The sequence below is a fragment of the Symphalangus syndactylus genome, chromosome 16 (genome assembly GCF_028878055.3).
Source record: "Symphalangus syndactylus isolate Jambi chromosome 16, NHGRI_mSymSyn1-v2.1_pri, whole genome shotgun sequence".
In the NCBI taxonomy this organism is placed as follows: Eukaryota; Metazoa; Chordata; class Mammalia; order Primates; family Hylobatidae; genus Symphalangus; species Symphalangus syndactylus.
In genome coordinates, this window is record NC_072438.2 from 91,550,740 (window position 1) to 91,566,554 (window position 15,815).

General features: G+C 39.0%; 1 protein-coding gene across 7 annotated transcripts in view; it reads left to right on the forward strand.

The window, feature by feature from the left end:
- CTNND2 (catenin delta 2) overlaps positions 1-15,815 on the forward strand; it is a 936,154-nt gene that overhangs the window by 808,736 nt on the left and 111,603 nt on the right. For all 7 annotated transcript variants that reach the window (XM_055245590.2, XM_055245587.2, XM_055245588.2 and 4 more), the window contains one exon: positions 2,083-2,256. In XM_055245590.2, the coding sequence (XP_055101565.1) occupies positions 2,083-2,256 (174 nt within the window). The remainder of the gene's footprint in view (positions 1-2,082; positions 2,257-15,815) is intronic.

The following is a 15,815-nucleotide window of genomic DNA, read 5'->3' on the forward strand; positions in this document are numbered from 1 at the left end:
GCAAATATTACTTCTCTGTACCTCTCGCTGTTAGGTTAGCTCTTACATAAGAGGAAAATCTCTCCATGTTGAGTTGGAAGTTTCACATTTCTATTTTTCTGAATTTTATCCATTTTTATATGAAAATAATTGCTTTAAATTTTTAAGGAGATAACAAGATATAAAATGAAATAAAAGAAATAATTTGCCATTTCTTGCTACTCTAGCAGACAGATTCACTACCCCAAGCTGGTCTCCTTTGAGAGGCCAATATTGCTACTGCTTTGTCATTGAAACTGGCAAGCCTACAGAATGACTGCTGTCTTTTTCTAGTGCCCACTTTCTATTCAGTGCAGCAAGCCAGGATCAAATAATGAACTAGGAGCAATGTGATGGGGCTAGTTCACTTCCTTCTTTTTTTAATTTAAAGGAGATGTATTGGTTTTATTAATAGGCTGTTCACAGGTGCAAAGTCATCTTTGAATAGTTAGGAAGTGGCTTTGGTTAAAAGGACAGGAAGCTTCCCACACTGAGTGTCCTTGTTATAAAGTTAAAATTGAGTGACATGTTCATTGAAAATGACCTTTAATGGGATGTCATTCATCTCTGAGCTTTACCCTTGAGTTAAACTAAGCTGTGTCATTACTGAGGAAAAGAAGACATGCAGTTTAGCTTATTTCAGGAAATAATGAAGTTTTTGAAATTATTTGTGACAACAGCCATCGCTGTCCACTTTTCTATTTTTATGTTGCAAGGATACAAAGTAAGCATGTATTTTCTTGCAGTAAAACTTTCAGAATTAAGGAACTTACATTCAGAAATATGGTTTTGTTTTTCATATTTATACACACACACATTTATATACATGCACATATATGTATGTACATAAAATATCTGCAAGTACGTTTAGCATGTGTCATTTACACTGTATTTTTAAGTAATCATTAATAAACACTAATAAGCTAAATACCGTCATGTTCTCACATTAAAATTATAAAGAAATTGTTTTATTTCCCTGTGATTTTTCTCAGAACTGAATATGTGTATTTTTTTCCTAAAAGCATAGCATCTTTCATTTCTAACTTTATTGTAGTCATTATTTTCACAAAAGACAAAGTCTTTGTGTAATCAAAGATCAGAATCAATATTTTAATTTTTAGTGTTTTTTAAATTGTAAGAGTAATAGAACAGGAAGTTTGAAACGCAGAAAAAAAGGCATTGTATTAATAAATTTTTATGATAATTACAGGTGTTTTATGACGCATTTTACTTGGAATAATGTGCAAATCCCATACTACTTTGCATCCTGCTTTGATCATTTAACTTTTATTGTTATAATTTGTCCAAGTTGCTACATAGTCTTCATAAGTATCATTCTTAATGGTTGACTGGTATTCCTTTGTGCATGTAAGCCATAATTTCTAAATTATGGGTAATTAATTTTGAATTACACATTAGCCTGTTATTCATTAGATTCAATTCAAAGCAAACTTAACTATCATGATTGCTCCAAGATCTAGATTTGCCTATAGCTCATGTCATTGTGTCTAATAAACCATACCAATTTTCTCTCTTTTATCGATTCTGTCATTTGTTAGATGCAACAATAGAATCCAATTTGTATACATGTAACAAATTATATAGGAGTTTATCACATTAATAATTATGCATAAGAAGTGAGGGCATTTATTGTTGGTAACTATTATGCAACACCGGTAGTATGCTTACTATAAAATATGCTACCTTGATCTTTATCCTTCTTGCAACCTGCTCAATCAAAATTAATTCATCTCTTCCCCTTCCTTCCTACAGCAACATGTTAGGGTCATTCTTGGAGAGCTTATCCACTTCTTCTGCCAGTTACATTCTCTTGCGTGCATATGCCAACCCACCCTCCACCCTCGATCCCAAGCTCTCGATGGGCAGGAATGGCTTCCACTTTTAGTGATCCCTGGACTGCTGATGCAATAGCCTCCGTGCAGTCTATGTTCAGCAAATGTGATAACACTCTGCTTTTGTTTTCGCCTGTAATGTTTGAGGAAGGCAAAGTTGGGAAGCATAAAGATGTTAAAGATGTTTGCTCTCTTGTTTTTCTTCCACCAGTGGGATGGAGTAGGACCTCTTCCAGACTGTGCTGAACCACCAAAAGGGATCCAGATGCTGTGGCACCCATCAATAGTCAAACCCTACCTCACACTGCTCTCTGAGTGCTCAAATCCAGACACGCTGGAAGGGGCGGCAGGTGCCCTGCAGAACTTGGCTGCAGGGAGCTGGAAGGTATGGCCAGTTCATTACAATAAAAAGAAATCTGGAGTTATGAGGAACTCCTCAGAAAACAATACAAGTCCAGTTTTGAGAAATGCAATTCTAATAAAGATTTCTAGGACGTTAGAGAAAAAAAAAAAAAAAACATTTATATTGAACTGTTTTACTTGGAAATGTATTCCTTTTAAAAATTCGTCTTAAAGGCTAAGGAGTCCTTGAAGATCACTACAAACAGAGAGGACTAGATGTGGTTATAGTCACTGAAAATGCTGTGAAATGTTTTTCATTCTATTCTTGTAGCTGAGCTACTTTGTTTTCAGTGCAGATTGTGACAGGTTGACATTTTTTCAAAGCACTGTCATTAACTGGTAAGGGAGTTAATGCTCAAACACCTGTGTAAAACCCCATGTGAACACTTACAGTGTACCAGGTCCTAGCCCCAAAAGACAAGAAAAGAACCCCTTATGTTTTTAAAGCATGGGCTTACAGAGAAGAATAGTATTGTTAGATGACTTTGGCAAAAGCGTTAAAGTAAATTTAGAATTGGAGAGGAGATTAGAACGGCCTTTTTCTGAGTCCTTATAAACTGACACTGTTCCTGATTGATTTTCATAACACTCATTTTGGGCAAAAAGAGATTCACCATAGTAAGTAATTCCTGAGTCCGGTCACCAATGTGCTAACTTGCTTTGTTGCATAAAAAAGTTTGACCTCTTAGAAGAATGGGGGCGGGTGGGAAGAATACCAAGACAGAAAGTTTGCACTTCTGCCATGCATGTTCCATTCATCTCATATCAAATCCTGGGGTGTGGGATATTCATCAATCACTCCTTTCCTTGACACTTATTTTCATCCAAACCATGTTAACATATACACATGGATACAGATAACGTTCAGAAGCTCAAAGGCGTAGATGTCACACACACACCACACCCTGGCCTCAACATTATATAACTACATCCTCCGCTTTGCTTATTCCTTTGGATATCTGCCTTCTTGTCATTCTCTCTCTGTCATCCTTTGTTTCCACTGCTACAGTCCAAGCAACGGAACTTCCTTCTTTCTCAAGTGTGCCATCCCAGCTCATGGGCCCCAGGCCCTGACAATTCTTCCTACAGAGCTGGCTGCTGCCCCATGGCCAGACCCACTTCTTCTCCTAAGAGTCTTAGGAATGGGCATAATTAGCCCTTTTCTACACCCTGCCCATAGACAGCCCTAGAGTTGTACACATCTCTTGCTTGCAACCAGAGATTGGTAGAGAAAAGCTTCAAAAGCAGAGTTGCACCAGGTAGACATCTGGAGCATAGTCTTACAGGAGCAGGAAAGAGATACTAATGGAAGTCACTTCCTGGAATGAGGCCTTACATCTTATGTCTCTCTAAATTTAGCGTGATCTAGGAAGCTTTGACTCAAATCACAATTCAAACCGAGGCTCTACCTTTTCTGAGCATGGTGAGCCTGGGCAAACTACAGCATATCACTGTGTCTCAGATGTGTCATCTGCAGAGAAAATCAGGGCTGCCTCACTCTACATCATGCACATCAATCACACCGCTGGATGCAAGGATGGTAGCAAGATGTCATAGGCCAAGACACTGTATGTGCCCATGACCACTCACGTGCTCATGAGGTAAAAGACCCTACCCAGCTCCCCTGCCTTGCAGCACTAACTAGACGGGTACAGGAAAATGGGCTCTGGGCTTCAGGCATCAGCCTGACTAAGACACAAAGATCTAGATGGTGGCAAATCAGGTGTGCCATCTTAAGATGTTGTTTCTCTCTCTCTCTCTCTCTTTCTCTCTCTCTCCCTCCCTCCCTCCCTCTGTCTCTCTCTTCTTTCTCTCTTCCTCTATTTTTTTATCAATTATCATTTTCCTTGAGAAATACTTATTTCATTATCATGTAATAATAACAACTTAAAAGTGGAGAAATATCTTTGGGCTCTAGAAGATTTTGAATGTAAGACTTTAACCTTTAAACTCTATATTCCATATGTTCAAAAAGTAGAAATAGGAAAAATATATAAAAGAACAAACTCAAGCTTCTAGAATTAAAATATAATGCCTCATGTACACCATGGAATACTATGCATCCATAAAAAAGGATGAGTTCGGGTCCTTAGCAGGGACATGGATGGAGGTGGAAACCATCATTCTCAGCAAACTAACACAAGAACAGAAAACCAGATGCCACATGTTCTCTGAATTCTCTGAATTCTCAATTCCCATAAGTGGGAATTGAACAATGAGAACACATGGAAACAGGGAGGGGAACATCACACACTGGGGCCTGGCAGGGGTGGGGGGCTAGGAGAGGGGTAGCATTAGGAGAAATACCTAATGTAGATAACGGTTGATGGGTGCAGCAAACCACCATGGTACGTGTATACCTGTGTAACAAACCTGCACATGCTGCACCTGTATCCCAGAACTTAAAGTATAATAAATATAATATAATATATAATGCCTGAACAAAAACTATGTGGAATGGGATTAACATATTATAAGATTACAGAATAAAAGATTAGTAAACTTGAAGACAGCAATGAAACACAAAGAAAAAAGAAGAAAAAATGAACGGTGCATCAGTGAGCTTCAGGTGACCTCATATATGTGTAAACGGAGTCCCCAAATGAGAGAAGAAAGAGAACAGAAAAAAATGTTTTAAAAAATAGTGGTTGAAAATTTTCCAAATTTAATGAAAACTATAAACTCACAGATCTAAGCAGCTCAAGGAGCCACAGGCACAGAAAACATGAAGAAAAAATACCAAGGTATGTTTTAATCAGATTGCTCAAAATTAGTAACAAAGAAAAAAAATCCTAAAAGCAGACAGATAAAAAAGACATGTTAAAGTACAAAGAACTGCACCACATCTAAACACCAAATTTAAGGATCAGTGGCACTAATCATTCATTCATACAATGATTCCCTCTGAGCTGCTAAGACTGTCCTCTAGAAGAGAATTTGGTCTGTACGCCCCTTATGGGCAGACCAAGCCCCATTTATCTCTTTCTATCCCACTGACTACCCCTGTGCTTGGCTGAGCGAAAAAATTCAAATGTGAGCATTTTTCTCAACTACTATCTATGTGTATATGTCTTCCTTGAGTATTGCAGTGTTTTCTATTTATTAATATCTACTAGTCAATAAGAATTTAGTAGCACATATTATGTTCCAGGCCATCCTCAGATGGTCACATTTTATGATATTTTGATTCTTTGGTTCAGATGGCAATATACTGTCAGTACAATGTAACACTGATAGAAGTTACGAGAGAACCATTTTCTTTTCAGTGTTCAGACTGAACAATGTTTTGCAGGTTGCAGAGCTCAGTAGCAAAGGGCCAGTTCTGCAGTTCCTACTGTGCTGAGATTTCTGTGTAAGTTTCCAGGTTCTGTGTCTCAGGGGCAACCAGATCAGCAGCAAGAACTGCTTAGATATGTGGATCTTTAGGTATGTAGAGTAAGAAAATGACAAGTTTAAAAAGAATTTACTATTTTTATATTTTAAGTTTCTCTTCTACTTTACATAATGGGAATTATGGAAGAAGTATGATAATTATTCTTAATATTTTCTGGCAATAGCATCTTACTGTTTCCAGCATAATAAATCTGTGCATTAGTTCAGCAGTTATTCCACATATCCAGAGCGCATTTCTTTGGTAAATTTCTCTACTGCTAAGAGAGTAGAGCATACTAGGAAAATGGCAGAAGGGTCTAGAATAGCCAGTCAGCGTAACAGAAGCTGTTCTGTTTTAGACAAAGCTTAACAATGACGACCATAGATTTCCCAGTCCTTACTGGACTTCAATCAACATGTTAAGAACTGGCCAGGTGTTGTGGCTCACGCCTGTAATCCCAGCACTTTGGGAGGCCGAGGTGGATGGATCACGAGGTCAAGAGATCAAGATCATCCTGGCCCTGTCTCTATTAAAAATACAAAAATTAGCTGGGCATGGTGGCGTGTGCCTGTAGTCCCAGCTACTCAGGAGGCTTAGGCAGGAGAATTGCTTGAACCTGGGAGGCGGAGATTGCAGTGAGCCGAGATCACGCCACTGCACTCCAGCCTGGTGACAGAGTGAGACTCCATCTCAAAAAAAAAAAAAAAAATGCAAGAACTCTTGTAAGCAGACACATAGACCATCATAAGGAGGGAGAGTAGATACTGTGGTGGCAAAGAGAAAAGACAGAGGAGTTAGGAAAACTGAATGTAAGAATGCAAGAAAGAAAAACTGTCAGAGACCATTTAATGTCATGGCTGTTCCATCTACTCTGAGAGTCATAAAGGTGGCCCTCTGTCATCAAGAAAATGTTATTACTAGTAATTTTAGAAGACAGAAAGCATTTACAAAAGATTTCCTTCCCAATGGTTAAAGTAGGATTTCGCCTCTTAGGATGTCAGTCTTGCTTATGAGAGGCACTGCTTCCCTAATAATTCTAGATAATGGGATAGTTCTCAGGCATGACAAGGGGCTGCTAAGTAATGTTTGGGAGTAATTATAAATATATACATACATACATAAAAATTTCTTATCAAAATACAAGTACACATGTAGGGATCAGTCACATTATCATCATCTTTTGTATAATGTACTAATTTGCCATGTTTCATGGGAAGAGCAAGTGGACAATTCTTAAGGAAGATTTGAGAAGATTATCATTAAGCCAAGCAATGATAAATTATTATAATTTCAAGAAGACAAAGGATGAGTTGTCCAGAAACCAAACAGATAAATCCTTACTTTTAAAAAGATGATTTCAGAAAAAAATCTTGAATTATTAAAAGATTGAGTTAGGATACACAACAGCATATAGTGTCACCATCTGAAATCTGGAATTCAAAGAATGCATTTTTATAGCAACTGTTAAAATTTAGTGGTATTACTTTAGTGTTCTTAACTTTTTATGACCCAACAAAAACAGAAATGTAGAGGTAAAATACTATAATTTTGCACGGAGACAGCTTTTTATAGACCTCATCATCTAAAACAATAATTTCTCTTTATAGGAAGATCATGCACACTCTTTTTCTGTGACAAATTGACTAGCAAACTAGATATTCATAATGGCCCTAAACACTTTTTAAACTTTAAAACACTCATTACTTGGTTTATGAGCATCAGAAAAACATAATGTTATTATGGCAGAAGCAAAGTGATAAATGTTTTTCATTGCCAACATGGACTTCAGTTACCTTTTTCTCATTTATAGTACAATGATTTTGTTTGTTGCAGAATATTAAAACAATTGGATGTAGTGCTTTGAAGATTTCCAAAATGTGAACGAATATTCTTTTAACTCCCATTTATGGATTATTTCTATTGTACTTGAGCTTTCTGAAAACCCAGGATTTGAACTGTAGAAATATATCTGTACTTGCTATGAAGTCAAACATTTTAAAATCTTTGTACACTCAGTTTTCCTCCTAAAGTGTGACTCTTTTCAAAGCATCTGTTATTTGCCATTTATTTTAAAAATAAGACAGAACAAAGAGATACTTGGATGTTAATCTATTAATATTTAATGAGCTAATGTAATAGCAACATGGACTTAGTGAAGAAGGAAACAGAATCTCTGGCCATGTGCCCCAAATGAATAAAAAATGTAAGAGAACTGGGAAATTGGAGACTTGTCCTTAGAGAGAGAGATAACAGCCTTGAGAAAGACTGAATTTAGCATAGCTTAGTAGGTAGTGTATCATGTAAAAGTGAAGCAGGGCAGATTAGTGGAGTCCACCAAATGCAAGTTAAGAATCATGGTTTATCGTCTAAGACAAAGTGACTTGCCTTTGTTCTAGTTAACGGTGTGATGCCAAGCTTTAGATTTAAATGTAAAGAAACAGAGTTTTGAAAGACTATGATGAAAATAGAACGCGAAGCATTGTGCCTCATCAATTAGAAACTAGGCCAGTATAAACACAGAGGTGATCAGAGCACCCTGTCTAGTCAGCAGTGTCCTGGAGATGGTACACTCAGACGCAGGCAATGACCAGTCTGTTGCAGGACAAGGACAGACCCACTCTATGGAGCAGGAGATGGGAGGAGCGTGGCCACAACCAAGTCATTGGTCCTAATCACAGGACTCGGTGATTTCTTCCCTACAAGACCCGGGAAGCAGTACTGATAGCAAAGATCATATCTGTGTTGCAAATGCCATATGCATCCAAATTGATAAATGGAGAAAACCCATTTTTTAATAGTTTTGCATTAATTTTAGTACTGTAATTGGATGATCTGATTTCTAAAGTTCTAAATTACAGAACTTTAAAGTTGTAGAAACAGCTGAACCAGAGGGATTTCCACTTCCAGCCAAGATGCCAAGATGGAATGACAAGGTTCAAATTTACCTTTCTTCAAGGAAAAACAGCAACAACAAAGAAAAGACATATGTGAAACATTGGGGTTTTTTAGTAAGACACTAGATATTAGTCAACAAAGGACAATGATCTCTGAAAGACAGGAAACAAAAGAAGGTGAGTCCTCTGATTGTCTCAGCTCACCACCTTGAGAGAGAGTTTCCAAGCCATGTCATGAAGATTGAGGGACCAGGGGGATCTCGGTAGACTCACTGTGTTCAGGAGATGGATCAGGGAATCTGGAGATATCAAAGTGATCAGAGTTCATAGGACAAAGTATCAAAGAGGAGTGAGCCACACATAGAACCCAGAGATGTGCAGAGGACTCCCCTTAAACATTCAACAGAGAACTCTCAGCACGTGTGTCTGAGGCAAATACCCAAGGCTGGGAAAGAAACACCTGAAATTATTAGGGAGAATGAAACTGGACACTCACATGGGGGTGCATATAGTGCATGTTCTCAAGAGCCAGAGAGGAAAATCTCATAATCCATGGGCCACTGGGGAGAATACTCAGTAGGGTCTTGCCTCAGTACAGAGGAATAATTAGCCCTGGACTAACAGTGCTCTAGTCTTTCCTATCAAATCTTAAGTTAGACCCAAAAGGATCAACATTTTCCAAGTAAATTAACTGCATCCTAGAACAAAGCTTTAAGATATCTGTAGGAATACAAAAATATTCAGCACCCAACAAATTAAAATTGAGAATGTCTGGCATACGACTGAAAACTATCCTGCGAGTAAATAGAAAATGCAATCCATAATAAGGAGAAAAATCAATCAATCAAAACTAACTCAGAACTGACAGACGTTAAAATTATCAAATAGGCAATTATTATAACTGTATTTCATGTGTTCAAAACATTTAAAAAGTTACACATGGAAAATGTATAAAAGACTCAAATAAAACCTCTAGAGTCTCAAATGCAGTGTCTGAAATGAAAAATACATGGGGTGTGATTAACAGCAGATTAGACATTGCAGAAGAAAAGATCAGTGAACTTGAAGATAGTAGAAGCTATCCAGCATGAAACACAGAGAGAAAACAGAAAGGTACAGATCATCTGTGGGTGTCAAGTGGCCTGATATATATGTAGACGGAGTACCCTAATGAGAGGACAGAGAAAGGAGGAAGAGAACAGGAAAAAAATTTTTGAAAAAATAATGATTGAAAATTTCCCAAATTTAATGAAACTCATGCACTCACAGATCAAAGCAGCTTAAACAACCTCAAGCACAAGGAACATGAAGAAATAAAACCAAGGTACATCAAAATCAAACTGCTCAAAGTCAGCAATAAAAATAAAATCTTCGAAGCATCCAGAGGAAGAAAAGACGTGTTCCATACAAGATAAGGAAGACGGCGGATTTCTTATCAGCAACAATGCCAGTGAGAAGACAGGGAGGCAGCATCTATAAAGCACTAAAAAAAAAAAAGAAAAAAAAGGCTGAACCTATTGGGCTCAATCATATATTAAATTGACTTTTCGTTTGGTGTCTAGCAGACACAACCTATCCCTAAAGCAGTGGTCTCCAACATTTTTGGCACCAGGAACCAGTTTCGTGGAAGACAACTTTTCTATGGATCCAGTGGGGCAAGGAATAGCTTTGGAATGAAACTGTTCCACCTCAGATCATCAGGCATTAAAGTCTCATAAGGAGCGTGCAACCTAGATCCCTCACGTGCACAGTTCACAATAGAGTTTGTGCTTCTATGAGAATCGAATGCTGCTGCCGATCTGACAGGAGGCAGAACTCAGGCAGTAATGCCCACTCACCCACCATTCACCTCCTGCTGTGCGGCCCAGTTGCTAACAGGCCACAGACCAATACTGGTCTGTGGCCGGGGGGTTGTGGACTCCTTCCCTAATGGGAAGTCCTAGTCCACCAATTGCACTGAGAGCACTTGTAAAACTACCTGTACATGAAACCCATTTTCAGCCCAGTTTAAGACGTGGGCTAACCTGTCACCTGAGCAGTCACTTCACAGAGGAATTCTAACATAAAAACTTAGATGAATTGACACAGCATGATCAGCACTATGGTGGCTCCAGACATGCCACCTCAGTATTCTGTCCTTCAGTCCTGGAGACAAACAAGTATTCATAAGCCCTGAGTCAAAGGTTCTAGCACCACACCGGGGCCCCAGAATGAAGGGATTTGTTTGGCTTTAGAACACACTCCCAAAGGAGCATGTAACCATTCTATCTATCTATCTATCTATCTATCTATCTATCTATCTATCTATCTATCTATTTTTTTGAGACAGAGTTTCGTTCTGTCACCCAGGCTGGTGTGCAGTGGTGTGCAGTGGTGGGATCTTGGTTCACTGCAACCTCTGCCTCCCTGGTTCAAGGGATTCTCCTGCCTCAGTCTCCCGAGGAGCTGGTATTACAGGAGCCTGGACCATGCCCGGCTAATTTTTGTATTTTTAGTAGAGATGGAGTTTCACCATATTGGCCAGGCTGGTCTCGAACTCCTGGCCTCCAGTGATCCGCCCACCTTGGCCTCTGAAAGTGCTAGGATTACAGGCGTGAGCCACTGTGCCCAGCTGTGTAAGCATTTTAAACCCTAGCGGTAGTTTTGTGGAAGTGGTTAGAATTTTTTGGCCCCGTTAGTAATTTCAGTGGCTTTGATCCTTTTTGCATAGTTCCCCTCCGTGCAGAATGCTGTTGTTAAATCATCAGACTTGATGCTGTAAATCAACCTGACATCTTTTTTCATCAATTAAACATTTTCAAATCTCCAACTGTGAGCCAAAAAAGACAAGACAATTGAGATAAATAGATAAATATGACTCGGTCTCTTCCCTTACAATATGGTAAACATGTAAACAAAGCGTCTACAAAATCCATTTCAGATGCAGCTATAGCAGTATGTGCCGGCACAGGGCCATCCATGAGGTTATTTTTACAACGAAGTGGCGGAGGTGAGGAAGCACACTTCCAGTATTGCTTGCTAAAGCCTTAGGGCTAGGATTCCAAGATTGAGAGTTTATTTTAGTACACTAGCATAGTATTATTTAGGAGAGTGCTAACTGCTATAACAAAGAGACCCCCACATATGCAAATACCCAAGCGAGATAAGTTATTTTCTCCTGATGTCACAGTTAAGAGCAGGTTAGGGCAGAAGTTCCCCTCCATGAATTAATTCACCCAGGCTGATAGCTATTCTGCCCTCTTCAATGTGTGACTTAGAAGACTGCTGTTTTCATCACTATCCACCAGCAGGAAGCAAAAACAACAGCAGCAAAAACACAAGTTCATGACAACATATGTTCTCTTATGAAAGTCAAGATCACAGCTCTATGTCCCTTCTCCTAGGCTGGGCTCAGCTCCTAGCCTCTAGTACACAGATGTCTTCATAAACTCATCCCCTACCAACAATCAATAATAATTTGCAGTAAGGTCATCTAAATCCAGATCCAAGAAAAATAAGATTCTGTCTTCTAAATAATTTGCTAATATATTTGATTTATACTAGACTATTAGAAAATAAAACACACTATCTTAGTAAAAAAATAATTGCACTATAGTTAACTTACTACCTAAGACTTCAGCAAAAACTTTGCCTTATAGTTGCAAGACTGAAAGGGCTTATCAACAGGGCCCCTCCAAACTGTGCCCTAAAGATAAATTTCAGATTTCTCCCTCCCCATAACCAAAAGAAAGAAATTGCTTAATATTCCAAAAATGGCATGTTTTCTGGTTCCAAAAGAAAAACATGAAGTCCAGATCGCTTCCACCCATGAGGCACTATGTTTAAAGAGAAAAAAAAAAAAAAAAAAGGATATGTAGAGGAAAAGTTTTGTGACTTAGTGCGTATTAACTTAGAACAAGAAACAACTGAATTAATTTTATTTTCCTAAATTGGATAAAAATATCACCAAATCTTCCATGTCTGTGAATGTAGTGGCTCAGAGCCTGCACCTCTCAACCACCGCTCTTGTTTAGAGGGTAGCAGTGTGAGCAGTTTCATTTTGGACCTCCACTGTGGTCAGTTTCCCCTTCTCAGTGGAGTATTCATGCATCACTGTTACTAAGGAACACACAGGGGTCTCAGAATAAGATCTGAGGCAGCCTGAGTCTCATACCATGCACTGTCTATCATTTAACAGGGTTGTATTTAGTTCCCCAGAAGGCATTTCTAGATACCAGTTTCACACAAGGATGACATCGCTAATATTTGATTACATTCACAGTAAAACAAACAAAAAACAAACCTTTCCATGTTCAGAAAGTTTCCTTTTTTAAAGAAATTTTTTAATTGAAAATTACTAATCCTTGAGATAGCTTGAGAGTTGGGGAATGAGTATGCTTCATCCTTCCAGTCTCTTCAGTGAATGCTTCCTCTGAGTCACTTTTACTTGAACTTAACCTTCTTTGTTTATTCTTACTACAAAAGCACATCTAAATGTTTTTCACCCCCAGGAAATTATCTTGCTCGTACATTAATATTTTGAGCATTGCATAAACACATGGGCTAAAATTCAGTCTTTGCCCTAACTTGACTTACATTTTTAAAATTCAGACAAAGAAACAACAACAAAAAACACTAAACATGCAATAGTTGCCATTGCCTTAACCAAAATTTGTGTTTATTAAATTGATTTATTTCTTTACTAACAGAATGGAATTCTTCACTAGTCATCTTGACTAGAGATACTAGTTTTCAAAATAGATTTTGAAATTTTGAAAACAAAGATATGTAAATCCATAACTCTGGATGTGAAGAGCCAACACCTGACTTCTATATCCATTGCAGAGTAACCCCATCATTTGAAGGATCTTGTGCTAATACCACCCCATTATTTCATAAATCCTAGAGCAGGAACCAAGCACAGTTCTTTTCCAGCTGGGAGAATCTGGTAATTCAAATAATAATCCATTCTAGAGAGAATGATCTGGGGCATACAGCAAAAGCCATGCTGTTTCCTAATATTTTGTGCATTGTTTTTATAGTAAACTACTGGTAAAAATAAGACTAACTAAATAAGCTTTTCAGTGCAGGAGGTGTTTCCTACCCTCTTGTCATGGGAATGAGACACCCTGGTATTGTAAATAAATTCAGAAACAAATTTAGGAATCGCATGCCATTTGTGCCAAATCCGTTGTATGTATTTTTCATTGGAATAGTTTGGTTTTAAAATTTGACTTTACCTTGTTAAAAGAAAAACTGAGGAAATGGCTAATTTGATAAAGAAAGTTAATGGACAAATGATCATTTAACTGAAAATCATTTAATTGCAGACTATACTTCTAACACGAGTACTTTTAGAATATAGAGAATTACTCAACAAATTCAGCATTTTAGCACTATAATGGGTTCAGCCTCAGAATGGGTTCAACCTCAGAAGAGAATATTTAGTACTTGAAGGAAAACACTGTCATTGTAATTTAGCAAATTATTAGGATTTCAATGAGGAAAACTAGTTAACTTATAGTATTAATCTCCTTTCAGGAACAAATCGGCCTTCACAGAATCACCTCAGTTTCAGCAAGGGGGAACTTTTTGGAAAAATTATGACCATCAATTGTATTTATAGCTGGGCTGGGATTTGTAAAAGTCAAATCCCTGGAAATCCACATTAGAATGAGACAGCCTGGCCTTAAAGGGTTAAAAGTTATTGACTTCTCCTTGTTACCAAATTCTCAATACCTACAACTAGGAATTTCATGGGACACAAACTTGTGTGCAAGTATCTTTGTTAGTTCACTTCAGATTCATCTCTGAGCCCTCATTTGCCTGATGCCAACAAATAGAAAGGAAAGAAATGTGAATCTCAGCATTTCTAGGCAAATCAGCTGTTTCCCAGTCCCGTCAGGCTTCAAGTGTGGCCACATTTTACACTCCTCACCTTCATCCTCTCCTGCCCCTGCAGTTGATGCTAAACTTGTGGGTCTTACAGGTATAGTCCCGCACAGAGGATGGGGATGTGGTGTCTATTTCTCAGTGTGGAATCAACTCTGTTCTATGCGGCCTCTTCTCCAGGACACACATGGACATGGTGATTGGTGATTGGACCATCTCCGGTCCAGGGTCCTCTCTTGGCCCACACCTGCCTCCATCCCTTTGAGCTCCCCTGAGATGCAACCACCTCCTCTCCTTAATCCAGAGAGGCACTATCTGCTCCCACTATGTGCTCCACTGATGGGTCTCCTCCCTTCTGGCCAAGTAACCCCTCTGCAGCCTTGGGTCCTTCGTTTCTCCTCCTCAGCTAACCTACACACCCCACTCACTCAAGACTACCCTCAGCGGCTACCCCTTGCCACACTGGGGCTACACGAATCCTCCCAGCCCTCCCCAGCCCAGCAAGCCACGTCACTGTTCCTGCCCTGTGGCCGCCATTCTGGGATGGTACAGGAGACTTCACTGAGTCTTGCTCAGCCACTGCTGTCATCCAAGAAGGGCAGCCGAGCTGTGAACTTTCCATTCTCCCATCTTCAAGGGGAGTGTCATCCTCAGTCCCCATTATCCATGGAGGGGGGCTTGTCCAGGAGGACTCCAGGGATCAGCTGGCAGCCCCCACAGTGCTGCCGCACCTCTTGCTTCCTCTCCAAACTACATCCTTTCTTTCCCCAGCATGGAGGCTCTGTATTGACTAGGGAGAGGGCAAATTATTTTCTCCCTGTTCCAATTCTCTTTCAAATATATTCCATCTTTTACTTGGATCTGTGCCCTCTAGCCTTAGACAATATATGTTTGCTGCTTCTCTGTCCCATGCTGACAACACTTCTTTGGGTCAAATAATGGCCTGAGCCTCTCCCCAGGAAGAGGAGAACAAAAGCTTTGTCCCATCACCTGCAAGGAGAAGGGATCCTTTCCTGACACAAGCGTGAAATTCCAATTAGACATGACTTCTTGTATTGGACTTACTAAATCTGGGCAAATTGGTCTCATTTACTGTGATAACATTGGAAATCTTCTATACACACACAAACATACACATAACTAACCTTTCAAAATGAAAGCTATTTTCTATGCTTCAATAATAAAAATATCAAATCTATTGCCTGGTTATCCTCTCTCTCTCAGGGAAAACACATCACTGCTCACCAGTTTCCCGTATCAAAAATGTGTTTCTATATCATCCACATTTTTGGTCCTAAGTAGCTTTTATTGTTGCTGTTGCACTCAAATCAATTCCCAGCAAAGCTGAAGGATTCCCATTGTTCTCCAAATACCAAATCACCTTTTCATCCAACATTGGGGGGT